Genomic DNA, 26,417 nt, shown 5'->3' with positions numbered 1-26,417 from the left:
GCAATCGTACTTGAATTAAATAATACGTGATAAACGATACTGAAGTGCACCGTACGGATGCAACCGGTGCAACCTGCGTTATATGGGTCCTCTTGCGTCCTCGCAAAAGCTACATTGACATTGCACCTCTAAAAATAAGCAGGACTGCCGATCTCGCGTGCAATTCCATCTTGGCTTTGTTCCAACGAAAAATATACTTGCATACTTCTGCTTTTGTTTTCTTTTTGCTTCGCGTGCATATACGTACATTGTAAAATTATGCGTACACACATACACATGCGCGTGCACACACATACACAAACGCGCTCGCGTACAGACACAGATGTATGTTCAGGCGGTAGCAGGCGGGGTGCGAAATGTGTCGCGCGATGCCGCTACTTTTACATTTACGTTATTTTTATACCGTGTGACTCTTTGGTTTTTTTCACTAATCGTAAATTCTCATAAGATATCTGCCGCTTATTTTCCTACGCTTTTTAGACCCGTCGTTGCGCTCGTCGCAAAGCGAGGCGAGAGTCGGCGGCCGGCCGTCCCTGTACAAAAATAGGCGAATCAATAGAAATCGATCAGGAGTACATTGTGTGAGCGAAGAACCGCGAGTGCTTAAAACTCATAAATTCTTGAATAAACGATCGAATTCGATTAGTTCTTTATTTAACGGGACAACGAACCGCGACACGAAACGGTAGTTGGCCGAGAAAGAAAGATATGGATTTAACAAGTTCGATGCAAATTAAAATTCAAAGGTTACATTCAAAAGAAGATTATGAACAAGTCTCACGGAACAGTTTCCCTCGATCGAATTCTCTCGGTCCGCCTCTGCGAAAAATATCCGTAGACTCGAAAAACGCTGCATCCGACAGCCGATCAACGCGACAAGCGCAACGTCAGTGCGCGTGAGAGAGGCCGGTGATAGATTTCTTTTTTTCTTACGCGGAGGCCGTGTGTGTTGCTGTGTTGTTTTTCTTCTCTGTTCGCGAAGATATGTACTACTATTGAAGTGTCGTCCTCGCGCATCTGGCAGTTATCACCGTTACACTACGTTATAATCGTCGGCTATTTCGCGGGCCGTTCGTCATCGAGACGAAATCCATCTTACTATAGAATCCATCTTAGCTACAGAATCTGAAGAGAGATCTTCCTGAAGAATGCTCGCAGTACTCTTCAAGCGAAACTTTAACGCGTGTGACAACCTTGTAATTCACGTAAAATCGGGTTTCCGATATTTCAGATACGCGGAAGTGACATTAACGCGTGAAAAGAAGAGAAACAGTAGAAGAAGAAGAAGAAAAAAAGTAGAAAACAAACTATGAAAGAAATAGATAAATCACGAACAACATAGAAGGATCCACTAACAATAGCCGTGCGATTTGTTTCAGAACACGCGAAGAAACGGCGCTTCTCGAAACACACCGCGGTAACTTCGTAGAAGTACAAGAGACCATGTCGGATTCGTTGTACGGCTCAGGTGTTGAGACAGGTGAAGTTACTGTTGACGGCGCGCGGAAACGTGCCGCGATTTGATTAGGCCGGAGATCTGTGATCAAGGATAGGCCGGAAATTTCCCCCCCATAGGAAGAGGAGCAGTTTCTCTTTTCTTCTCGATACATAACGAGAAGAGCCGTTTCCGCGGGTCTTCGCTTCAATTTCGTCGCGCGTTTCTCGGCCGGGAAGTACCGTAGCGGTGAAATTGACGACGGTCGGTTGGGGCGTTCGATCGACCGGTTGCGGACGCGTGTCCGACATACGTAAGACACACACACACACGCACACATACACACACACACACACACACCATACATCTACGCGAACGGCCCGTGCGGCGCAACGACGGCAGGCCAGCCGATTCGGATTCAGGTGTGTTTCGATCGATTAGGCAGAATTAGGCTATTGAGAGAGTGGAGGTACGAGGCGGCGCGATCGGGCACGACAGGAGCAGACTCGGTGTCGCCAGAACGGCAGTCAGGAGAGACGCCAGTGGCAGTAGTAAGGACGGCGTGCGGCTTTCGAGTGCGGAATTGCACAAATCACCGGTGCACGAGCAGTACGTAGCGCGTACGTCGTGTGTGCCGGTTCTCGTAAGGCACTCGCCGTTGTCCATCTCGTTCGTGATGTATCCGCAGCTCCGGACGACCCTCACCTTGCCGTACACTGCAACGATTCAATTTCTTTAAAGTTGAAAGAAGAAGAAAAACAGAAAGAAACATGACGAAGCATGACCTACAATGTGCTTTTTGCTTTCTGCTTTTTTCTCTTTATCTCTTCCTGTGACTTGAATCTTAAACATTGAGTTACAAAAAGATAGAGAACAAAAGACGGAAAGCGAAAGGCATGTTGCAGATTGGGTCTGCAAGAATAGGATAAAACAGAAACACACGGCAAAGAAAACAGAAAAATACAACCGACTGCTACCCACAAACAGCAGTTCTTCCTGTAAAACATACGTTTTGCTCTTTAAGATTGAGAACATCAAATATTATATATGTAATGAATATATAAAATTAGTTAAAAAATAATTAAGACACGAGACTTCTGAGATACCTTTCGCCACGGCTGGGGATATCGTTATTAAATCGAAATTCAATTGTTAATTGTGCATGCATAAGATAAATTTGAAAGAGAACTTTGCGTTACAGTTCTCACCTTTTTGACTGATTTTCCGGCAAAGAGTCGGCTCCAGCTGGCTGAGGTGCTCCAGGCGAGGCTGAAAGCTGCAGTTGACAGTTCCAAGACTGTACGGGTCGAATGGATCGCCACACCGCGGGTCGTACTCGCTGTTGCATTGGTAACATATTATCGCCTCACCTGCAATCATAGGTTGATCAGCGTTGGCATTTCTCGCGTCGGGAAAATCGAAGCCGTATGCACTCGTTTCCGTGTGCATTAGAAGGTCGTGACGTGTGTATCTTATGAGTTTAATTATCTATTCTACACAGGGAAAAAAACAATCCTATCAGTATAATTGAATTTTCTGTAAACTTGGGGACCAGATAAAAAAAGACTCAGTTGTGGGAACAGGAAGATTCCCGCAGGTTTCTACTCAGTCAATTGCACTGAGTTTTAATGCAGCTGTTCAGACTGATATTTTCAGACACTGTAACGGAGATACTATTTCTCGTCAGCGAGCTTTTTGTTCGATTGACATGTATTTTAAAAACGCATCTTTCACAGAGTAAATTCAGCCGCAATTCTACAGACGAGAAAGTTCGAGAAAGTGGACGTCGGCCGGGCGAGGGTGAACACGTCGGTAGGGTCGAGAGAGAGAAAGAAGGTCTGGTTCACGTTGTCTGGCTTTACTATGACGTAACCACCCTGCACGCACACCCGTTGCATCCCACGGAACCAGGCTGACACGGCGCCAGCTGATATCGAACAGCGTAGCGAGGCACGCGATGACCTACACTCAGCTGTCGTGGATCGATACGAAGAATCCAAATTTTATAAGTGCCCGTGTGCGATTAGGGGCGAATGAAGAAAACGGTCGTCGAATTCATGTTCTCCTCGTCATCACCTTTCTACGCTCGTCGTGCAGCCCGTTGTGCGTGACAATTTCACTGACCCATTTCGCATATCCTGCACACGCTCGCAACACGGACGCAGAAAGTGTCCTAATTATTAAAAAACGACAAAAAATTTGTAAAAGAGAAATAATAACATAGTGGGCGATTTATTCTTTAACAATTTTTCCCTGCATTTCCACACTCCGAAAACCACGAAATGTCACCCCGAAATGTTGCGCGATCGATCCTGACTGGGATATATAATTTTACACGCGAAGCCTAAGGATCGAATTTTATTATCCTTTGCGATGGACGACCGCCAAGTTTCGTCAACGGCGTGGATAATTTATTTGATAAGTCTCCATTCTATACGACTCCATTCTGTCGCTCCCTTACATTATTGGCTTGGACTCACAAGTTCGCGATATAGTTTTTGACAAACTGCCGACATTCGAATAAGGTTTTATTGATCCAATCGGGTGAAGTCGAACGTAAGCGACAGATAACTACATATGTTCTGAAAGCAAAAAAAAGAAAGAGAGAAAAGGACAAGTAGAGACGCAAATAATACCAAACCAATCTCGTCGATTACGAAAATCCCGTCATCGTTTTGTCTAAGCGGTTAAATCGATTTCCCGGTCTGTGGCTGAATAAGTAATGAAACAGAATAAGTTTGATTTCCTAATTCTACGATTTCCTCAAAGCGGGCTGGTATATTAACGGGGAAAAGGGGAGAAGGAGAGAGCAAGCATATCTTCTTGGAAACGAGACGGGTGTGTGCGCGTGCAATATCATTAAGATAATAAATTGGTACGATAGAAAGAGGAGCAATATTATCATTATATACATACTCGGAAAACAAGATAAACATACTAAACATACAGAAGAGACGGGCGGACCGAGGGAGTCGAGTGAGAGGAAAGGGGTGAGGAGGAGAAAGTGGGTCGCTCGATATCCTCACACGAGCGGCAGGCTCCGTAGATACTATCCTAAATTTCAACAAATTGCCGGATATAGCCGCGCGTATCCGCGCGACGCTCTAACCCGCGAATTGCCGATGCCAGTTAACCTTCGTATCGGCAATTACTTCGATCGCCGGGGACTGACCGCGAGTCATGCGTTGAATCCGACGAAGGTGATCGAGGCTGCGATCCTCTGGGATCGGGTTTTCCGCTGAAATTAACGCGTGACTTCGATTCCACGCGGGAGTGCGGGAAATTTCAAAGCGGAGACGGGAAGGAACTCGCATGCGATCGGATTTTCGCCACTCGATTGTCACCGAGTGAAATCGCCAACAGACGAGAAAATGCGACTTTAATCGCACAGGATTCGCCCACTTTTTCTTGTCGTCTAATTGACGATGGTCTACCGATTTGAGAATTTTACACGGAGAATTTCTTTCATATAAATTCTTTTCGACTGTTTCTAACAATGCACGAATAGATTGTTAGTGAGGTCTATATTTCCTAAAGAACATAGTAAATTTTAACAAAGAAATATTTCCATTTAGAAATATAGATTCTTATTCTCTTTTTCAATAGCAATTTTTACTATAAAACTCTCCGTGAGACTTAATCCCAATAGTAAAACCAAGCGCCTCCTAAACATTTTTTGGTATAAATTTAATTTCAATTTACATTCAAGAATTTTCTCTCAATACATGAGAACCGTTGAAAGTAAAAGAAAAAAAGCAGCGATTGTAACTTATGATAAATGATCTGATAAATTTCAAATTAAAATTTTTGGATAATATACGATCAATACGACTAATGAAATAAGCGTGTTACCGTCAAGATTAATAGTCATTTGGCAGACTCGATTGACGGGACTTAATTATCGCGCGATCGTTACTTTGGCTGACACGATCTGAAGATCTCGACACCTTTCACCTTTGCGCTACCAGCGCGGGCGATTACGTCACCAGCTCACGGAGGACATCCGCTAAGGAGACGTTCCACCGCGGGCGTCGCGTCTGATCGCGCATCCGGCGCCGTCGAGGAAACGAATATCCATTGTGCGGCCGCGACCGTTTCCCGAGTTTGATTTTTCCGTCGTCGTCGCCACCGACGCCGCTGTCGTCGTCGTCGTCGTCGCAGGAATCGTCGGACGTGTATCGACAAACGTCCACGGCGGGAAACGCGGTCGAAGCGCGCCGATCCGCTCGATCGTGGATGCGAATTTAATGCGGAGGCCGAAATCAGGCCGCGAGCTCGATAATGCGGATTCGCGATTTCGCGGAACTATTTAATTTTCCATGCTGACGGGAGTCGCGAGGCCGCGAATTCATTTTCTGTCGGAAGCATGCGACGCGAGCCCGAGAATACTTAATATGCAGGATACGCTTGCTGAAATCTCTACCGCGTTCTCCGCGACCTTCTCTACAATTCTCTACATTCGGCGATGGTGAAGGCGCCGTTACATCGAGATTCATTCGCGGGGATTTCACTGGTGAAACGCATACTCCAAATATTCGTTCAGGAGGCACTCATTCGGCGGTCATTCCACGACACTCTAGGTGAACTCGCGCTGAGCGCACTTACCGCGACATTTTCCCCGGTAATAGGATTGCGCCCGAAAACAGTACGCTCATTTTCGCGACATGGTGTCTCGAAGTACCACAAGTGCTACCGTTGTAGGAATTCTCCGATCGCTATCTCGCCTCTTCCATTGGCCGCGATGTCGCGCTTCATGATAACATATCGACCTGCATTGTCAATGCGACAATAAAGAGATGCGCGTGCGATGCTCCATGCACGAATAAATCCCAGCAAATTGAAATATGTTTTTTCTGTTTAAACACAAAACTGAAAGTAGAAAATTAAGTCTTCGAGATAGATATAGTTGTCAAATCTTGTAGACACGCGAGAATTAATCATAAAATCTCTCAGAGATCCATAAGACCGTTCCATCTTTTCCTGACTGATATAACATTTGAATGTCGAAACAATTGAATGTCGAATATGTAAAAGAGGTCTATTTCGATATAAACTAACGTTTGAAACTCTGAGCGAAGAATCCGGTCTCTTCTATACTGAGAAGAAATACTTAAAAATTTTTATTTGCGGAGCATAACATTTATTTCCGTGAAATAGAATTTATTTCTCCGTACGAGTAGATTATACCCCACAAGTAAATATTCAGATATTTCTACTTGTAGTTTTATAATTGATATCTGCAAAAATTAAGATGGATCAAAATAAGAAAGAGAGAGAGACTTGCGAGTCAATTCCAGATTTCGCAGATGAAAAATTCAGAAGCTCGCGGCGCGTGTGTTCCTAAAATTCTCCCCGATTCATCTACTCGACTGCGAGGAGGATGAATAATATATCGGTGGATCCAATTTTCCCGACGTAGCGTATTCCGATTTGTTACAGTGACATATATTTCAGGCGCGCGTTCCTGTAATAAACTCAATAACGCTGCAATGAATCGTTCGGAATCGCCCGCGGTTTGTAACGATCCCACCCAGACGGCCGCATGTAGTTCAACTTACGTAACTCACACGCGCGCAGAGTAACCGAGACGATTCGCGGCTCGTTTGTCCGACGCAAGGAAGTTCCAAGAGACCTCTTCGGAAGAGGACATTTCAAGGACGTTTCATTTTCCCGAATAAGACACTTTTTCCACGCCTCGTGGACAATGCGAAAAGTTTAGCAGACCTTTCGAAAACCTTCGGATCTTCTGCACATCTTTCGGGGATTGTCTCCCTCGCGAACAATACACAAATTTAAAGACGCCTTATTCCGCTCCCGAGATTCTTTGAGACAGACAGGTTCGTTATGTAATAGTTATTATTGTTACGTAATAGTTATTATTTAAAACTCACCTCTAGTGAGACACTCAGAATTGAATTCAGAGTTAAATGAGAGCATTTTCCAGTTAAACCGCGATTACATAGATATAAATGTTGGATATATTATAATTTAACTGAGAAACTTGAATCGAACTCTGAATAAAAATCTGAATATTTCATTTGAAGTAACGACTATTAATACCTGAAACTCTTTGAGGAAAGTTTCGGAGATATTGCGGAGACAGATATGCAATTAGTCTTGAAACTTTCGATCGAGAAACTTTCGATCGAGAACTTTCGATCGAGAAATCTAAGAAACGTCCTGATCTTTCGGAGGTTTTTCGAAACGACTTTGTGTCGTTTGATTCTCCCAACCCCGACGACGAGCCATCGGTTTCTGTTCCGGTTCTGGCTCCTTCGCGGCGGCAACCTTCCCTGCCGTCAGCTGTACGCCGCATTGCGCCGTGATGTATACGACTCTTTTCTTCACTAATAAATAAAGTGCACGAGGTCGTGGTATCGATCGTTCTTGTACTTTTGGACAAATACCGTGCTCGTGCGAATGGCAATTAGTTCAATTTCGTCCGAAGGGCGATACGAGCATGCACGAGCGATAACATCGGGAAAGCCAAGTTCCCGTCAATCTTGTGCGAAAGACGCGAGTGTTCAGCGCGACTTCACCCAGAGACTACCCTCTGCTTGACCCTGAGGCTATTTCTCGGGACTATCGTGCATTTTTTCCCGGGATATATCGCGTCAACAGAAATCGACGCCATCAAGCAAGTCGTTCGAAAGGCGCAAAACGTCCTGACCTTGCGGAGCAAACGGAGAGCGGGGTGCTTTACAAAATCTCTATAGACGCGTTTTGTGCTATTCGGGAGAACATTAACAACCTTCGTGAAGAAGCTTACAGGTTCAAGATATCTACAAACAAGACGGCGACTCGAGAAAAGGTGCACAAACGAAATTCCTGTTTTGCAAAGAACGTACATTCAGAATATCGTCGAGAAGACAGAATTTCGTTTTGCACGCTGTTCTCTTAATTTCCGACAAAGATCGCTGTCTACGCTACTTTACTCTCTCTAATCGCCTCGTCCTGAACAAATCGAAGCGCGCGAAGTATCTTGGCACGCGCGACGAAGGAATCGCGCGATTTTCAATTTCGCGTTGGATTCCGCGAATCCAGGCCGCAATCGCGTTCTACGCAAAAGATCGATCGCGGTCCCGCGAGAATTCCGGGAAAGTCCGGTGACGGCGGCATCGGTCGCAGAGTTCGATCGGCACTCACCGCGATCGAAAGTGGCCGCCAGGACAACGAGGACGAGGCCGGTGATCAGCGCGGCACGGTTCGCGATCATGGTCGCGATCGCCGGACCATGTGCGTGCTTTCTGTCTCTGTCGACTCTAATTCCGCGATTGTCGCATAGAAGGCGAGCACGTCGTCGTCGTCGTCGTCGCCGCCGCCGACCAGGAAGGAGAGGCAGTGAATGATATACGTCGTTGTCGCGTCGCCTCGCGTTACGTCGCGTCCAAGAGTGAGGAGAGCGACTACCAGGCACGGTCCGCTCGCTGGTGATCGCGCACCGTGTTCGCGATCGTGCTCGGACGCATAGCAACTGATGCGCCGATACCCGTCGACCGAGTTTCCCTCGCCTACTATATCCGCACTATGCGGCAGATCCCACCCCCTCTGGACTCGCGATGCGCCCGCTGCGCCCGCTGCGCCGGTGCAATCGTCGATGGTGCTGCACATACACTCCTCCTCTTCCTCTTCTTTCTCCTCTTCCTCCTGCCTCTCCTCTCCTCCTCCTCCTGTTCCTCTTGCTTCCGGAATGTACATCCCCGCACCAGAAACGTAATCGCAAGAGACCTGTCGTTGTAGAGATTGATATTTGTGAGAAAATGTATTCCTGGACTCGGAACAGTTCGCAACTCGTAACTTCTCTGTGCGACGAGAGAAAGAGCGAGAGAGAGTCTTTCGACAATAGTTTATTGTAAATATTACTATATATAAAACAAACTTACAAAGACAGTGTACAATTAAATTACGTGGGCATCGCTGTCGGTCAAAAACACATCTGTTTACTCGTGACCGCGACAAACGATGATCTTCGGTATTCTTGAAAACAACTCGGCATTCTGTTTGCATGACGATCGCCGGCAGAGATCGTGACGCCAAGAAACATTGCGGGAATGTGTCCTAACACAATTAAACACAGCTGAGGATTCTCGACACCTTCGTTTCTCTCTCTCTTTCTGAAAACGCAAGACAACTCACAACGGTTTATAATTGAAAGATTGCAATAATCGCGAAGTGTGTCACAGAGGATTATCGGGGATCCTTGATGACGTCGCTACAACTGCACTCGACCACAATGTCATTCATCGCGAAAAATTATATATGATACGAATTATGTAACTAAAATCTCCTATCGGTCGTTCAGTGGCCGACCAAACCTTTATGTAACTATCTAAATTTTTGTTTTTACAAATAATACGCCTTAAATTTGCCTTACCGTCGTTCTAGAAACACGTTCTCACTCCCTGTACGCGACTAGCCGCGCGTTCGTATTACAATAACACTAAAACAAAGCACTTGTACAGGCACGTTCATCAGCGTAAGTACTAGCATCAATAGCCTCGCATACAACAAACATTTCAACGTTTACGCGCTTGCGGTTACGCACTAGAGGACTCCTCTGTTCAACATTTGTGAACAAAACGACACATCGATCTCGGCCTTGGAGTCAAAGTCCGATATACTATATATACAGGGTGTTCACCGTAAATTTCATTTCATGATTTGAAGTTCCTTTGATGAACGCCCTGCATGCATGTACTATGAGAGATGCACCCTCATGTATAGTACGAGGCACATATCGTGATACATCTTCGATCGGTTCATGCAGCTAAAAGTACGAATGGTCTTCATTTTTCGGGTTCATCGGGGTGCTCGGTCTTGATATGATGAGTGAACATGTACTGCGTCGTAAAGCGTTTTTTACAATAAGGACACTGATAGGGCATTACCGGATGCGCTGACCTCAAATGCGCCACAGCTAGATCCCTCGACACGAACGGCGATTTACACACGCCGCACCGATATCTGAAAGTGCAGACGTGTTATGCGAAGGCAATAGTTAGCCGGATATTCGAAAAGTAGTTCAGTCTTTGCCTTTCTTCGGGAACGAAGTTTTGGCATTTCAAAAACGTCTACTCACCCATTAGTTGTCTTGATGAGAGTCCGTTTGAAAGGCGGGGGCGCGCTTTGCTCGCTGATCTCGATTCTGGGTTCAATGATGGGAGGCACGCTGTACTCCAAGATCTCTGGACTCAATTTTGGCATCGACTCGTCGTCTGTTTCGATTTTGATCTCACGCTGTTGTGTCTGGAAAGCGACAACGGTCAGCTACAGGATACGCATGATGTATGACATTGTTGACAATGTCATGTATCACATACCATGTTATTGCCGTATGCGTCGTTGTTGTGCATCCTCATGTGGGAGTTTCGCAACGGCAACGGCGACGAGAAGGACGCGTCCCGTTTGTGTCTCTTATTGCTGTCGTGGGTCGACGTTTTCTGCACGGATTCCGCAGCGGCTCTCTTCTCTAACGCGCCTGTGCATTGATGAGTGAGCAGTGATACTTCTTTGAAGAAGATCTTATTGCATTTCGCGCAGAGATATGTTTGCTTCACCATATGCGTCTTCTGATGTTCCTTGTACAGAGACTTATCCATGAAGGACTTCTTGCAACTGTTGCAAGTGTATGCGGCTTTATCGGCGCGTTTATGACTCGCCTATCAAGATAGTTTGTGTTTAAAAATACGATGACATGATAAATGACTAATTCTAAATGACCATGTTGTAAGAGTACTTACTTCGTGCCTGACAAACTGCCATTGTTCTTTAAACGATTTTTTACAAACATGGCACGTGAAGTTCCTGCAATTGTAATTGTCCGAGTGCGTCTGGAGATGCGTCAGCATCGTCGTATGGTCGCCAAACCATTGCGAGCAGATCCCGCATTTTGCTATCTTTTTAAACTCAGCAGGCTCATCTTCCGGTGAAGTATCGCGATTCTCCATCATCTGCAACCGAATTAATTTCATATATCATCTCAATAGATTTAAATTGATGACATAAAATTTTACTTTCCCACTGTTAATTATTTGCAACCATTAATTTGCGTTGGTTTTTATAAACCATGAATATTACTCATGATTGGAAATTTAGGAGGCTTTAGAAGAATCATTAATCGTTAAATAAATTATACATTTTTCTTCTTGTCACGTTCATATGCATGATTAGAAAGGGAGAAAATGTGATTTAAACAAACCTCAGAAAAGGATCTTTTATTGACGCGAGTTCTGGCTTCTCTCGCTTCCCTCGCTTCCCTCTCAGCGTTTAATGCCTCTTCTTGCTCGACTGCCGACATTACTGGCGATACCTCCGCCTGCTTGTCATGCGACATTTTGTGCGCCGCTAGCCGTATAAGAAGCCCGAACAATCGGCCGCAAAAATTGCATTTATATTTCTTCGGCTTATGAGTGCGCATGTGATTCGATAGCGCGCTTTGCGCTGTGCAAACCTGACAAAATATACATTTTTAATAATTCTAACAAACATAAGGCTTTTTTCTGCGATAACACAATTATGAAGACGTACTTTTCCGCATGTAGGACACGTGAGGGATTTCGCGTTTTCGTAGAATGGATCTATCCTTTTAACTTCTCCCGTTCGTTCCGCTACTTTTGATGGAAATGTAGGCTCTGCAGAAAATGGTCTTTGTGGTAATACCAAGTTGTCGTTCGTTTGATGCAACTGCATATGGTCTTGATAAGCTCGTACAGTAGGAAAGAACCTGAATGTATACACATACGTTCAGATATATCGAATTATAGATACAGAAACGTTATATTTGTAGAAAAGTTTATAAAAGAAATGTATCCTCAAACTCACCTATTGCATAATGAACACCGTGTATCTCCATCAAAAAACTCAGACAATTCGGCCAAATGATAGCACAATCTGTGCTGTCTCAACATGCTCCAGTTTAGAAATTGTCGATCACACTGGTCGCAATCGTTCAAGTTTTCTACTGAGCCCAATCTCACTTCCAGATGAATTTCAGCTTCATGTCTCGCCAAGAGCTCCACGGATTCGAAGGACATGGAGCATCTTTTGCAAGTAAATTCCCGCGGACAAAGCACTTGCATGTGTTTCACCAAACTCTCCCTTGATCTGAAATCAATTCACGCTGGTTATCGACTAAATTGACGAACTGATCTCGCTGTGTTACGGATTTGCAAAACTCACTTGAAATATCTGTTGCATGGCGCACACCACCATTCAGAAGTTAACATCGCCTTGGTGTGTAGTCTCTGTCGATGACCCACCGTTAGATTGTTCTTTGCCATATTGTTCAACGTGAGATTACCAGTCAACGCCTGTTCCAAGATGCTCGTGCGTTTTTCCTCCTTTCTCGCTTGGTATTCCGCCTTGGAGAACGCCTGCTCCTCTTCCATGCCAAATGTAGGAACTGTATTTGTTGCTGTTCGCATACCTGTGCTGTATGTCTCCAACCACTTGGGCCTTTTACTCGCTGGTTCACAAGCAGCGATCTGGTCATTCAGATTTGTATCCGCAGTCATTTCCTTGATCTCCACCTCGCACGGTAATTCGGGCAGGCTCTCTATGCAGGTGTTCTGTAGCTGGTCTTGACTAATCTGGTTGACTGGAGCCAATGAATTGTCAAGTGGCAGTGAGTTTGGCAAAGGTACCAAAGGCGGTGGTGCTCTGGATGTTTTTTTGTACAGTTGCGCCTGCCAATTAAAACAACAACAATTAAAGAGGAATTTCATCAAATCAACTTTAATACACTACGATTCCAATTAAGATAAATACTTCAACTTTCAACGTAGAATATATGTACGCATATTCTATGTTGGGAGTTTAATTATCCATATTTAAAGATCAAAACAAGAGTATCCAGAGTTAGGTATGTATCCAGGCATTGGTACTTTTATCTTAATCTTAAAGAAAAATCTACTTGCAGAAAAAATAAAATAATAAAAAATCTACATAATGCAGTTTTATAGTTTGTATTGTATGTGGTTATATAGAATTGCAATGCTTTTACAGAGTGAAATTACAGAAATTAATGCATAAAAAACACCAAATATTGTATTAAAAACCAAAGATATTTTTTTATTTACAAAACTTTTTTTTGTTTTTATATAATATTTGGTACCTCTCCATGCATTGACATTTGTACTTCCACTTTGTATAGAAATATTTGCACTTCTATGTAATCAAATAGAAAAACAGTGCAAATTACAAAGCTGCATGTCGATATCCAGCATCTCCTTAAGAACGAAGTATATCTGATGGATTCTCAGATATACAACCAATCAGAGATCAGTCAGTAAGAGTCACCTTGTCTGAAATTTAAACTTTTGTTTTCGGAATAATAATGGAAAAGAATGATTCTGAAAGTATCAAGAAGTTTTTAGATTCTCTAAAGAGTATCGACAAACCTGGCATGGGTCTTGTGAGTTCGTCATCGCGTCCAAAAATACCCGCACCGATTCAGTCTGTTTGGACTTGAGTAGTATGTTGAACATTTTCTTGAAGACGTCCAGACAACGCTCCCGGAACTCGTAAGCGTCGTCTAGCCTGGCCGCGCAAAACTGGCAGATCTGTTTCGGCAATGGGTCGGTTCGGTAGACCAACACTGGCAGGCAACCGCGCAGCTTATGAGGCACCTTGCGCTGCATGCTCTCGTTGCCGAAGATCGGCATCATCTCGTCCCTCTTCTCCAGACACAGCCTGCACACATCTCCAAACTTGTCGACCATAGTGCGAAGAGATGGAAGAGACTCTGTTCACCGAAGAGACTCTGTTCACCGTCACGCCTTGTCGTCGTGATCGACTATGATGTCGCGCGATTTAGGTTAGCTGACTGTCAGCGAGCTAATGAGACGAGGCTTCATAACGAACGCGTCTCCACGATCATGTTCCCGGTGCGCGGAAGAAGAGGACGCGAGAGACGTTCCCGTGACTAGGCCGCCAGCTCGCTCGCTTGCGTATTCCCTTCGATTACTTCACTTTCACTCGCACGCCTTTTCGCTGCTTCAGCATTAGCCTTTGAAGTGTGGCGATTCGGCTGGAACCGGTTTCGCGCGTCAAGAACGGTCTATCGACGTGCACATACGTGTCGCGCTATTGTCATCTCGCCGTGCACCTCGTGCACCTACTATGGGAACGCGGCAGAAGAAGGTGGCGAGCGTCGTCACGTTGTCTTCGAGGTCTTAGACGTGATGCACTCATTGGAGCGCGTAGCGCCATGTAAACGATGCTCTTCAGCAACTCTCCCTCTCTCCTTTTCTCTCCTTCGTTCCCGTTCGCCCTCCCTCGCTCTCTGCTTATCCTCTTCGTCGCTGCTGCTCGCGCCCACTTGGGCCATTGTGCTCAAGACGAATCAGAACGTGCTCAAGATCTAGCCGTCGTGTCGTCTGCAACACGTGTCATCGATTGCCTGCCGAGTGCGCGGCATTTTGCAGTGGGACATTGAAGATTTTTTTTTTACTTTCAGTGCGCAAGGTGTCCGGATACACCTGTTCTCGATTTCAATGACTCGATGGTCCTCCTTGATGGTCACTTGTTCTTGAATCCTTGAGACGGGCGCAGGCGCACGGCGGCGACTAGAGATTCATATTGACCTCGTTCTGTACAATTCACTTTCTATGATATTTCTGTCATCGGCAAAATTAATGTAGCGTACATTCAGGTCTATTCTCCAGACGTGTCTTCTCTCAGCAGACATATTTCGACATACTGTCTGATCAGTGACCAGCACAGGACTAGCAAAGATGCGTCCTCATACAGCAAGAATTTTATCAGTATATAAAAGAACAACTTGATATTTTGTGAAAAGTGTGGCAATATTTTGATGCCATGATATAATTGTAGCTTATCTTGCCGGAAAGAGAGCGCAATTAATCCTGAATGTAAATCATGGCGTAATAAAAATGCATTTCTTAAAACAAGCATATTTGAAACACATTGTATTTTTGCAATAGCATCACAAAGTGTCATCATTAAATATTTGCGTGCTATGTCCAGCATTTCTATTTGAGCATCTTTCTTTATCTTTATTTATCGCGACACGTAAATGAGACTGTGATAGATTCAAAGTTCGGGTACAGTCTCAAAATTTTTATTGAGCAAAATAGACGACACACATTTTTTCGTTATATATGTATTTCATTATATTCCAATGTTATCTTCGAATTTTTTTTACTCTCTAACCGTATGTATTTGCGTGTATGTGTGCAGAAGCTTGTATAATATGTCGTAAATGTAGACAAGCAGATATACTTGGAAATCGGTCTTTTGACGTATATCGTGTAATTTCTCATAAAAATATAACGTCTTATTCTCCAAGCAAGCTGTATAAAGTAGCATATATATTATTGTATCATAATAATAATTTACCGGTTCACATAGAAAATCGGCTCGTTTAAAATAAAAAACGTTTCATAATACAGTAATATTATATTAAATAATTACTAAAGAAAAAAAAGGAGAGGTTCCTGAGACTTCACAGCGACCCTCTATCTCGTAATGTGTGTGTACGCAAAGCGAGCTGGTTATCTTAACGACGCGATTGGAATGGATTGGAAAAAAAGAGACTGTGCTCATATCAAGCGATCACGCATGTAAAAATTATTAAGGTAAAAGTACCACACAATGCCAGGGCACGTACACTGAAAAAAAATACTTAAAAATTTACTCATAGGATATAAAGTTTTTTTTATGAAATAAAATATATTTCTGTAACGTGAATATCTTTATATCTTTACTTGAATATCTTTACTTTATATCCCACAAATAAATTTTCACATTTTTTTTCTCAGTGTACCTAACTCTAGATATTTTTATTATTTTGGTCTTTAAATATTTAAGGTTTAAAGCTCGATTTTTCAATAGCAGTTTTAAACTGCCGGACACTCGCCATGGTCATATTGGATTTTGATGTTAAAGCAAGAGGTAATACTGAAGATTTTTGCTATTGTAACATGTAGGAACCTTGAACTTAAATTTAAGCTTAAACTGCTAACTCTAAGCACTTAAAGACCAAGACAATAAGAACGTGCAGGATCAGGTACGTCTCCAGAAATTAATATTTTGACCTTAAGTAAGTCTTTTGTCGAGAGGACAACCGGAGCGCTCACGACGCATCGTTTGATCCTTCGGAAAAGCTCACCGCGAGGCTTGTCAACTTTCAGACTCTAATCGCATTTCGCTTGCTCGACATTATCAACGGGAGAGAATCGATCGAATTGTTATCAAATTTTCGATAATAACTATCACCTTTTCAATATTCCACGTTTCAGCAAAAATATCTCGCTAGTTCCGTGGGGAATCGACGTGTTTGTCGCTATGAAGTTTCGCACACAGGAATGGTTGTACACAAAGTCAAAGGAAGAGCTAAGTGGAAATCGCTAAAGAAACCAGGAGCGACGCGTACGCGTATGTCAAGAGAGTAGCGCGGGAAGACCTTTCATCCGTTATTAAATATTATGTTACACTGTACATGTTCTCTGTACAATCTTAGAGTTAGCAGGTCAACGCGCGAGCTTAACTTGCCGTATTGTATACGCTGATAACTATTCACAACCGAATGAGGAGACAAGTCGAAAACTTAATCAATAAAAAACCAGTAACAAAAAGCTCGATTTATTCTACACGCGACCAGTTTCGTCTGGTCGAACGACTACGTGAAAGGAACCTGCTGCTTTATCTACACTGATCTATTCGCAATAGAGCTGACGATTCTCGTGTTCTACCGATTCTTCCCTTCGTCTTCAGTGATTAACGTTTATAAGTGCAGGGTGTTCATCCGAGTTCATCGCACCTCCTTTGACTCATTTGGACTAAGTACTGCTTGTTCTGATTGGACGTGTAGATTTTCGTATCGGTAGTCGAGAGCGCAGGATTTTTCTGAGTGTTCGCATATTATCTCTATCACATTTATGCGACGTGGTAATCGTTACGTATTGACGTTTGGGCGCGGTGAACACTGAGACACCCTCTCTATACATTTCCTTATAAATATATCAAAGAGTAAGGTGTCTTATCACGGCAAATATCCATCTCTCTCTTTCACACATTCTGATTGACAAACAGATATTAACTATCTATCTTCTCGTATCCCTACTATCTCGTTGGTACGGCTGGCATTTTTTCAAGGAAGTCTTGCTCGATCACAGTCTCCAATTGTGTGTTATTCACCAGCACATGCGTGTCGCATGTGGCACGACTAAGACTCGAGAAGAAATGATGCAAGTCCTGCAGGGAACGGACATTGTTCGATGTCAACAGGAGCTCTCCAGGGTTCCTTTTCGGCAGCGGACCTTCCGGTTTGTACTGCAAACGAGACAAAATATCAATGTACGACTCGAGGTGCAATATGGAAAAGTTCCTTCAAACGTATCGGATATCGTATTTATGCACGATCGTTGAAGCAAAAACGAGAGATCGCGCTCGCAGTTTCGACGTTGAACGTTGTGTAACGCTCACTAGACAGATGAGAAAGCATGTATTGGCTTAGTTGCAAAAACGAACATATGTATAATAGCCACGGCGCTAAAATAAGTATTTCAAGAACAGACAGAAACGTGTGCGTCAAGCTCGATCATTTGCGTGAGCCCGGTTCTCGAGTGGTCGTATTAACGTCAATCCCAACAAACGAAATGTGAATAGAAGAAAAAAAAGACGAAAAAACGAGAGGAAAAGTGTCCCAAATTAAATCGAGATTTTCATGTGCTTCTCAACATTTGACTGTCCATAATATATACCAGCAAAAGACACTGAATTAGATGTAATACATTGTGTAACGATGTTAAATAGAAATGAAGTCTTTAAGTGAAGCCTATATAAGGGTAGGATCTCGTAGCGATAATTGAGAGAGCAGTCGTACGTTGCAGCTCAAACAGTCGGTGCAGAGCTCGCCAACGCGAGATTTATGAGGAATTTGATCATAGTGGCGATGGTTTGGCTGAAGATTGTGTTTTGTTACATTTTGTGCACCGAGATAGTTTTTAGCAAAGGTGAGTCTCGAAACGATTCGATCCGTTTCTTCGTTTGTTCCAAAGAATAACGTAGACTTATGGCAAAGCGCTCAGCACTAGTGATATTATTTCATTTTCATTATCATTCCTGCATTCTGTCTGCACACTTACTTTTTCCTTACACATTTGCGGATATTATTCATGAGGTTATTAACGAATGTAAGTAAGATAAAATTATTAATGCTTGGACATTAAATAACACTGATACTAATAACTCTGAACATTTCTATTGTTTTGGTCTTCAAATACGAATATTTAAAGTTTTAATATAGAATATATCTACATGTATTGAATATCTCTCTCTCTTTCTCACACACACACACATATGTTAAAAGTTTAAATGTTTTTATTTAAAAACCAAAACAATAAGAACGTTCAGAGTTAAAGTTAAAGTTAATGTTAAAAGTTAGAGTTAGAGTTAGAGTTAAAATAAAAGTATTAATGTCCAGGCATTGATACTTTTATCTTAACATTTTTCTTTTTATCTGCATCAATTGTACATTAGACGCTTGATTCTAAATGATTCTGATACAAGCTTAACTGATGCTAACGAGCATTAACGAAAACATAGCTGCAGTGCAACGACCTGTTCCATTAAATTGACTTAATCAGCTTAACTTCTTCCTAATCGAGAATAGCCTTCCGCTCTAGGCTCAACGTAAACGTTGCTAAGTTATTAATTTAAGACGTGTAGGACGAATAATTAAATGTCACACTCATTTAATTATCGTATTCGTTCCAGAGTATAGGGACGATTCCGAGGACGATTTTGACTTCTACGAAGACTTATCGGAGGATCGTGTGGGGAATTCCCATAAGAGACGTATCGGTATGGTGCCGGATGATTTTTACGAGAAAGTGGAGAGCCAACGCAATGTGTATCCCAAGTCGCAGGATCACCTGACCGCCTTCGGGAACAATGTCGATTCTTTCGAGAGAAATCTGTTCGCCGAGCGTCTCAACTGGTACGAATTGCCCAGGAAGGTTTACAGATACACCAAGCACCGAATTCCCGGCTACGACTACGACGAGTTCGCCTCCATAGACTCCAGAAGCTACCAGAAGTGCGACGACCGATCGGTCTGGACACATTGCCTCTGTCAGTTCACGTGCATGGAGCCGGACGTGGTGGACTGTTACACACCGTGCAGAAGCGGATGCGAGTGCAAGGAGGATTACGTTTTCGACGAGATAAGACAAAAGTGCTTGACACCGGAGCAGTGTTGGTCAAACGACGAAGAAGGGAAAGATTTTAATTACCAAATATGATGGTGTTCACAGAATCGACATACTTGCGCAGACACATTGTCTCAGCGATATTTTCACACATGCACACACATATACACACATCAAGTTTTTCGCTCCCGGAGACACGAGAAGCGTGGAGAATAGTTGTGGTACACGCGCCAAACAATTCGTCGCAAAAGTAGAGCTTGAATCGCCAGGAGCTCACCTTACTGTCCATTAATTTCGCGATTCGTGTAATGTGCGGTACAAAGTCCGAGGATAGGTTATTGTTATCCGTGCATCCCGCCGCCGCGTCTCCAACAAACGCCCATTTATACCTGTAAATTAGCGAGACATTAAATACACACTCTGGCTTTGTGAGACATGACGCGGCCGTCTCGAGTAGTACGCGTCAAAGAATCGTTTCGAGAGACCACTCACATCTGAAATTGCGGCAATCTGTGCGCGGGCAACAGCAACGCCAGGTCTAGCAGCTTAGCAGCAGCCAGTTGTAACTGTAACCAGTGAGGATGTCCGTGTGCCTGCAGCCCGTTGCTGGCGTTAACGGCCCACGACGAGTCCAGGGCCGACAAGAGCTTGATGTGAGAGCTGTGTAAAAAAAATAATTATCCCATTATTCACAGATCGCCATCGAGGGCTCGGCGCGATGGAGTTCGAATCTCGAGAAGCGTGACGATTCGGCCCAACCAATGTAAACGATATACAATTTCCCAAACAGAGCTCGGTTCGGCAATTTTATGCGCACGGCATACGGTTACCAGGTTGCAAATTATGCGAAAGAATAAGTTTGATCTGTTTACTCGTTTGAGTATCTCTGAAATACTCATTACACTTTGAATCGCATCTTTGATATGTATATATATTAGGTTAACGCAAAAGATTTGTCATTTTTCTATTAATTTCTCGTAGAAAATCTAATAAAAAGATTTTATTAAAAGAAAAATAGAAAAATACCGAATCGACGTTGCTCGTTTTATTTGTAAAAATTATTTATTCCTCGAAATAGAATAATATTTTCTATTTAATTTGGCAAACACATGACAAATCTTTCGCATTAAAGTATCTTTGAACATTTAGAAATATTTATAGATGCATCCACGCGCGCGCGCGCGCGCGTTTCGTTCCAAGCACATGTAGATACATTCAGATACTGAAACTAAAGTCTTCCACAGCATTTTTCGGTTTTGCAACGTTAACCGTATACATACGCCACGCGGTATATGTCGAGTATGCATGGACCATCGAGTTACCTGCTATGACGACTGTTGTCCCAACACCATTCAAGTTACGGAGGCACCACAAATCCCATCAAATCGCGGATGCCGAAACAGAGCCAAAAAACAGTACGATATTAGGTTCGTGTCCATGTTAGTGGGGGACGTATACAGACAAATTTTCTGCGGATATATTTTTACTGCTATATATATATATATATATATATATATATATTTATATATATATTTACCATTTTCAATATTCATGTATGTACTTAAAACCTCAAGGAGAGCTATATATCGATATCTTTCGTGCGTCACTCTACGTATTCTATGTATCTAAACCTATCATTCATATTTTGTATGTTTTGCAAATGTTAGTGATCTCCAGATTTTATTTCGAGATGCAATCTCAAAGTCAATGCGAAACGCGCACAACACTATCGATCATGCCAGTGTGTGTGTGTACCACCGATAATTCACGTACTGCAAGACTCTCGCTACGAAACTATCGGTCACATTGACGTACACGTCAAAGCCATAATGCAATTTTGAAGAGAAAACAAAAAAAGAAAAGAAAAAAAGTAGAAACAAAAGAAACGAAGTGATATATTCTCGGTATACTTGAAATAAAGTAACCAATCGCGCGTACGCAAAATGAACATATACCATGCACAATACGAAGCAGTAGCGTCCCATAAAGCGAGTTTGCTCAATATTCGGAAGCAACATGAATCAGAAGAATTCGCGTACCTGAACTCTTCGCTGTCTGTATTCAATTCTTGCTCAATGTAGAGGAAAACTTGAACAAGCTCGCTAACTATGACCGGCCATAAGGACGTCGCGTGTTGCGGTGACATTCTCAATAGCAATACGCGAAAACATAGAAACACTTGCGCCTGGATAGACGGGATTACTTGGGGTAGGCGTAAACTATCTGCTAAACGTTCTGAAAGCAAAATAACCAATCAACAGTTATACGTGTGTGTGTCTGTGTATCCTAGAAATCCCGCAAGCGCTCACCTTGTATCTCCGGCATGTACTTGTGATACTGATCCGTCTCGCTGCAAAGGATAACGAATGCTAGCCGTTTCAATAGTTGCGCTTTCTGCTCATACTCCTGCTCTTTCGACGAGAATATACTGATCCCGCTACCTTGAGCCATGGAGACGCGATCTGTGTGATAGAATAATGTTAGTTTTTAGCTTTTACGATTACAAAAGAAATGATAAATGTTGCTAGCAGGACATTTATGCTAATTACTCATTAAATCTCTGAAGGTAGTATTGTCGTGCGTCATCAGGTTGTCTATTATAGTTCTCCAGTACGGCAAGCACGCCGGTGTTATTTGGAAGAAGGCCGGATCGAGCAACAGATCCAAGACATCTTTGCGCCATGCTTTCCGCGTGTATTGGTATCCTGACAAGGAAGCCAACAGCTGAGAGCAAGCCGTAAACGAAGCGATGTTCTTTATCCTGCAAGATTGTAATCGAAGATCAGAATATAATTTTCTCATTGGCATCGCAAAGAAACATCTGAGCAGAGTTAAACAATTAAAAGCCGCAAACAACTCGTAAAACTCACGTGTGATTTTTCAGATATGGCGTAACGTTGTACATGAGATTCGTCAACAGCGTCACTACGCGTTCTTTCTCCTGAGAGCCGTAGCTGACGTCCAACAGCGGTGCGAGTATTTCCGCTAACACTCCTTGAGCCTGAACGCTATATGCTGCGTTAGGCGGGGTACCGGGTGTCACTGTAACAAGTTTCTGTCAGTATGCGCGGTCACCAGCGAAAAAAAATCTAAGCAGCTCGCCAATGCAAGATTGCAGAACCGAAAGGACATAAAGCGTGTTAAAGAAAAAAATTGAAAAAAAACGAAAGAATTCACCGCTACGCTAAGAGTATTACTTAAGTATGACTAAAAAATAAGATGCACATTACGCACCAGCACCATTCTTTCCTTCTTTACCTTCCGAAGAGCCTTCCACCACCTCGAAGACGTCTTCTCGGACAGCCAGGTTTCTTCTCAGCCACGTTGTTTGCTCCAAACAAGCACCGGCTATTTGCGAACATGACTCGATCAGCTGGAATGTTTGTCGAGTATATTTAGCAACGTTTATTGAAAGTGCAGCATAAACCGCAAGATAATCTTGTTACCTTTGCAGACACGTCTTGCAGATCCTTGATATCTTTCTTCTCTTGCATAGGTGGGCACTTTTGTACATACTCGTTCAGTATAGCCAGCAGGAGAAATTGTGCAGGTGCTGTCAGTGACAGACCGTCCTTCAGCAGACTGAGCAAGGACGCCCAGGATTCGATGAGCGACTGTGACGTGTTACTTTGCATGTACACGTAAAGTAACTCTAGCACCGAGACTTCCAACGAGAAGTCTTGTTTGATTCCATGTATAGGCGGTGGCGTTTTCACCACTTGGTGTACAGTGTGTACCAAGGTGTCAATAGGCATCACGCGAATTGCGCTAACTAGATGAACCATCACCTGCTGGTTGGGGCAAGCTTCTGGGAGCACCTGTGTACAAACGCATTCAGACTTAGACACGGTTCCACCAACGTTCTTAAACGTCAATCAAATCTTAATCTGAAAGTTTAAGTTTTTGTCTGTTTAAGCCCAAATTAAAACTTACGACGATATTGGTGAAACCGTTGGTATTAGAGAAGCGTTTCTCCTAAGAGACTAAGTTAGATATTATCTATTTTCCACGTCATTCTTTTTTCTTTGATCAAACATTCATGAAGTTTACCTTCTTTGAAACAGCGGACGGTTGTCGTCTTTCATGCCAAGCTACTGCGACCGCAGCTAGGAAATTGGCTCCATGGTGGAAAGAGATTGGCGACAGGAGCTCCAATAACTGATATTTTACTATTCTTGGACTGCCCACCACACAGCTAGCTTGCTCGCTATACAACATTAAAAAAATTAAAACAATATTATATTATAATGTAATATAAAAAATTGTCTTACACATGTAAAAAATATGGTATAATTTTTACTTGTCTTTCGTTGCTAAGACTGCTTGCCATAAAGCAGATAAGGACGCTATTATCCTCGGCAAGTGGCTCAGCGCCGTTCTTCTGGCGTGTTGTTGCAGTTCGGTAGCGCCAGTTTTATCTTTGGTGGTGGACAGATCCTGCGGGGATCCGAAAGATAAAGTGTACTTTACTACTTATACACGAGACTTATATAAGATTCGTAGAATTTCCATTACGTAGAACTAACCGAAGTAAGCGGGCTCGGCATGAAAACATGTATGAGATTATTGAATATCTGTCCTGGATTAGCGCCGGGAATTCCTGTTTGTATCGTGCCACTTAGCGGCTGATTGAAGGAGAATCCAATTTGCTGTGAGGTATCCAACAGGCAATAATGCAGCAAATACGTCAAGGCCTCAAGATGCGTGACTGTGTAATCCGCGGGCAAACAACACTCGACTGTGCTAATATCCTGCAACTTCGATGTCAACGCGGCCTCTTCACTGATATAATACGACGCCAGATGTTCGATATTGCTGCACAATTGATGAATGACCGATGTAACGACAGTTGTCAGAGATGACCCCATAAATGGCAGGCTGGACGTGACGAGCGTCGTCCAGTGTTGATGAAGATGCCTCATATGATCCTAAGTGAATAGTATTCATTGATGTCATTGATAACATTCGTTGGTCGCGCACCAGCTTGTTTATTCCAATATCGCGAAATACATACGAGTTGTAATGCGCTGAGGATGCTGGCGAGGAACATTGGTTGCTGCGGGATCGCCGCTCCAGGAATGTATTTTAGACTGTTCCCTATTAAATTTGGCAGAGCCCGCGTCGGTGAGCTTGGTATGGACGACATCGTCGGGTTGATTTCCTCTCCTTTCTGACTGCTGCACTGATGTTCCAACATGATTAACGATAGCAATAATCTAGAAATAGATCGGTTAGTTACATAAACTAGCAACGTAAAGTATTTCTGTGAAAAATTTGTGAGATTATGACATACTCACCGTAATAACTGTATCTGAAAAGCTTCCGTATGATCACTCGCTCTATATTTACACTTGTTAACGTCATTGTCGATGAACGGATCGTTGAACAGTACGATCTCCTCGGTGAACGTGAACACGTCCTCGTTCTCTTTGTGAGCGTTTTTCATACTCATAACACTGGACACGAGACAGTGCAGTGCAACCTTTTGTACTTTGCACTTAGTCAGCAGATCGACTATGTAGCAGCTAAAACCTTTCCCGGAGTCGCGTACAATTGGGATCAACTCAGAAAATATCAGCGTCAGTAACTCTGCGCTCGCAAGCTGCACCTGAAAGCATTAAACTTTTATTGTTTGTGATATATATATATATATATATATATATATATATATATATATATATATATATATATATATATATAAATGAAAAATATTCATATATTTTACTTTATAGAAATTACATATTTTATACATTTATATATCTTAGATGTTTTATTGATATTAAATCGGTTTCCTCCTTGACGCACATATAAAAATACTCTCAAAGAGTCAAACTTTTATTTATAATGCAAAAAAGAAATATACCTGGCGATTACCGGCGATCTCTTCGTATGTCAGTCTCATTTGTCCAAGATTCGGGTAGTAACTTCTCGCAAAATACAGACATACGCTTATCAGCACTTCCAGATACATGCTGCTCCTGTAAGCCGCTATGAATTCCGAATTAGCTATGCTACCGTGGAAGTTCCTACCGAAAACGCTCTTCCGATGCCTCGCCAATAAGTTCAGCAATATCGTCGAGGCATTTTTGGTCGCATTCGCCACACCGGTCGTCGCAGCGCAACATAGGAACATCCGTGTATTCGTCAGCAGCTCGTTTCTAAGCGTACGTAAAGCGTAGAGAGTTCTAGTCGAATCGTATACGCCACAGTAGAGCAACATGTGCGAATGAAGATTGTGAACACCCAGACCAACATTCCGATTAGTTTTTGCGTTTTGCTGCGTGACTTCCTCCGACTAAAAACGAAAAATATTATAATTCTTGCCAAAACAATGTGCAATGTAAAGATACCGCTCGATAGAAATAATAATGCGGCTGAATTATTGAGTATAACCCTCCAAATGACTAAGGCTGCGTTCGAGGAGACGCTATTTAGCGCTATGAGTGTGTCCTTGTTTATTCCTGAAAGTTGAACAAGGACAGAGAACGTTCACAGCGCTAAATAGCATCTTCCCGAACGCAGCCTAAGATTCAACAAAGTTGTTGAACATTTTGTCTGTAACTGGCAATACTAGACAGAATATAAATAAATCGGCATTATAGACTTGAAGCAATAAAATTTACTACTAAAACTGTTGCTAACAAACTGAAAAAGTGTTGAAGTTCAAACGCAAAAGCTTTTGAAAATACCTGCAGTTTAGCAAACCTCTTACTCAAACATACATGTGTATCTTCAGCGAGCGCATATATATATATATATATATATATATATATATATATATATATATATATATATATATATATATATAT

General features: G+C 42.8%; 4 protein-coding genes across 9 annotated transcripts in view; 1 reads left to right on the top strand and 3 right to left on the bottom strand.

Annotated features, from left to right (window-relative positions):
• Positions 1-6: 6 nt before the first annotated feature.
• LOC116840997 lies at positions 7-9,556 on the bottom strand. Its single transcript, XM_032808440.1, has 4 exons — positions 9,319-9,556; positions 8,582-9,163; positions 2,644-2,805; positions 7-2,151 (listed from the first exon to the last, which is right to left on the bottom strand). Exons 2-4 carry the CDS (start codon positions 8,649-8,651, stop codon positions 1,883-1,885), a joined length of 501 nt encoding a protein of 166 aa, XP_032664331.1. The 5' UTR covers positions 8,652-9,163; positions 9,319-9,556; the 3' UTR covers positions 7-1,882.
• A 148-nt stretch (positions 9,557-9,704) lies between these two features.
• On the bottom strand, positions 9,705-15,216 carry LOC116840993 (zinc finger protein 667-like). The gene is made up of 9 exons (XM_032808434.1): positions 13,834-15,216; positions 12,614-13,119; positions 12,257-12,538; positions 11,963-12,158; positions 11,634-11,885; positions 11,176-11,385; positions 10,756-11,094; positions 10,515-10,681; positions 9,705-10,399 (listed from the first exon to the last, which is right to left on the bottom strand). The coding sequence occupies exons 1-9, from the start codon at positions 14,152-14,154 to the stop codon at positions 10,222-10,224; spliced, it is 2,451 nt and encodes an 816-aa protein (XP_032664325.1). The 5' UTR covers positions 14,155-15,216; the 3' UTR covers positions 9,705-10,221.
• Positions 15,217-15,499: 283 nt separating this feature from the next.
• The window catches only part of LOC116840990 (protein dopey-1 homolog), a 17,322-nt gene continuing 6,404 nt past the window's right edge, over positions 15,500-26,417 (bottom strand). For 3 of the 6 annotated variants that reach the window (XM_032808418.1, XM_032808419.1, XM_032808420.1), the window contains 16 exons: positions 25,472-25,903; positions 24,906-25,216; positions 24,623-24,824; positions 24,135-24,536; positions 23,909-24,045; positions 23,659-23,815; positions 23,055-23,426; positions 22,843-22,981; positions 22,479-22,650; positions 22,158-22,369; positions 21,918-22,070; positions 21,648-21,843; positions 20,931-20,942; positions 20,101-20,268; positions 19,886-19,997; positions 15,500-17,728 (listed from right to left, as the gene is read on the bottom strand). In XM_032808418.1, the coding sequence (XP_032664309.1) occupies positions 17,519-17,728; positions 19,886-19,997; positions 20,101-20,268; positions 20,931-20,942; positions 21,648-21,843; positions 21,918-22,070; positions 22,158-22,369; positions 22,479-22,650; positions 22,843-22,981; positions 23,055-23,426; positions 23,659-23,815; positions 23,909-24,045; positions 24,135-24,536; positions 24,623-24,824; positions 24,906-25,216; positions 25,472-25,903 (3,387 nt within the window). In that variant the 3' untranslated portion in view covers positions 15,500-17,518. The remainder of the gene's footprint in view (positions 17,729-19,885; positions 19,998-20,100; positions 20,269-20,930; positions 20,943-21,647; positions 21,844-21,917; positions 22,071-22,157; positions 22,370-22,478; positions 22,651-22,842; positions 22,982-23,054; positions 23,427-23,658; positions 23,816-23,908; positions 24,046-24,134; positions 24,537-24,622; positions 24,825-24,905; positions 25,217-25,471; positions 25,904-26,417) is intronic. The other 3 variants (XM_032808423.1, XM_032808424.1, XM_032808421.1) reach the window with 3 other exon arrangements.
• Positions 17,970-20,265, top strand: LOC116840995. The gene is made up of 2 exons (XM_032808437.1): positions 17,970-18,411; positions 19,175-20,265. Exons 1-2 carry the CDS (start codon positions 18,327-18,329, stop codon positions 19,699-19,701), a joined length of 612 nt encoding a protein of 203 aa, XP_032664328.1. The 5' UTR covers positions 17,970-18,326; the 3' UTR covers positions 19,702-20,265.

This window comes from Odontomachus brunneus, unplaced genomic scaffold, assembly GCF_010583005.1.
Source record: "Odontomachus brunneus isolate Ranch 3 - 2012 unplaced genomic scaffold, Obru_v1 Obru_scaffold_013, whole genome shotgun sequence".
NCBI lineage: Eukaryota > Metazoa > Arthropoda > Insecta > Hymenoptera > Formicidae > Odontomachus > Odontomachus brunneus.
The sequence above is the reverse complement of the archived record's forward strand: the minus strand, read 5'-3'. Positions and strand labels throughout refer to the sequence as shown.

What these genes read in the sequence shown, in the direction of transcription:
- LOC116840995 (XM_032808437.1), top strand. Translation starts at nt 18,327, where the DNA reads ATGAGGAATTTGATCATAGTGGCGATGGTTTGGCTGAAGATTGTGTTT. An exon ending in CGAGATAGTTTTTAGCAAAG is followed by an intron (nt 18,412 to 19,174) that starts GTGAGTCTCGAA and finishes TATTCGTTCCAG; the next exon opens with AGTATAGGGACGATTCCGAG.
- LOC116840993 (XM_032808434.1), bottom strand. Translation starts at nt 14,154, where the DNA reads ATGGTCGACAAGTTTGGAGATGTGTGCAGGCTGTGTCTGGAGAAGAGG. An exon ending in ACGCATACGGCAATAACATG is followed by an intron (nt 10,682 to 10,755) that starts GTATGTGATACA and finishes GTCGCTTTCCAG; the next exon opens with ACACAACAGCGTGAGATCAA. An exon ending in CTCATCAAGACAACTAATGG is followed by an intron (nt 10,400 to 10,514) that starts GTGAGTAGACGT and finishes CTGCACTTTCAG; the next exon opens with ATATCGGTGCGGCGTGTGTA.
- LOC116840997 (XM_032808440.1), bottom strand. Translation starts at nt 8,651, where the DNA reads ATGATCGCGAACCGTGCCGCGCTGATCACCGGCCTCGTCCTCGTTGTC. An exon ending in GGCGGCCACTTTCGATCGCG is followed by an intron (nt 2,806 to 8,581) that starts GTGAGTGCCGAT and finishes CTATGATTGCAG; the next exon opens with GTGAGGCGATAATATGTTAC. An exon ending in CCGGAAAATCAGTCAAAAAG is followed by an intron (nt 2,152 to 2,643) that starts GTGAGAACTGTA and finishes GAATCGTTGCAG; the next exon opens with TGTACGGCAAGGTGAGGGTC.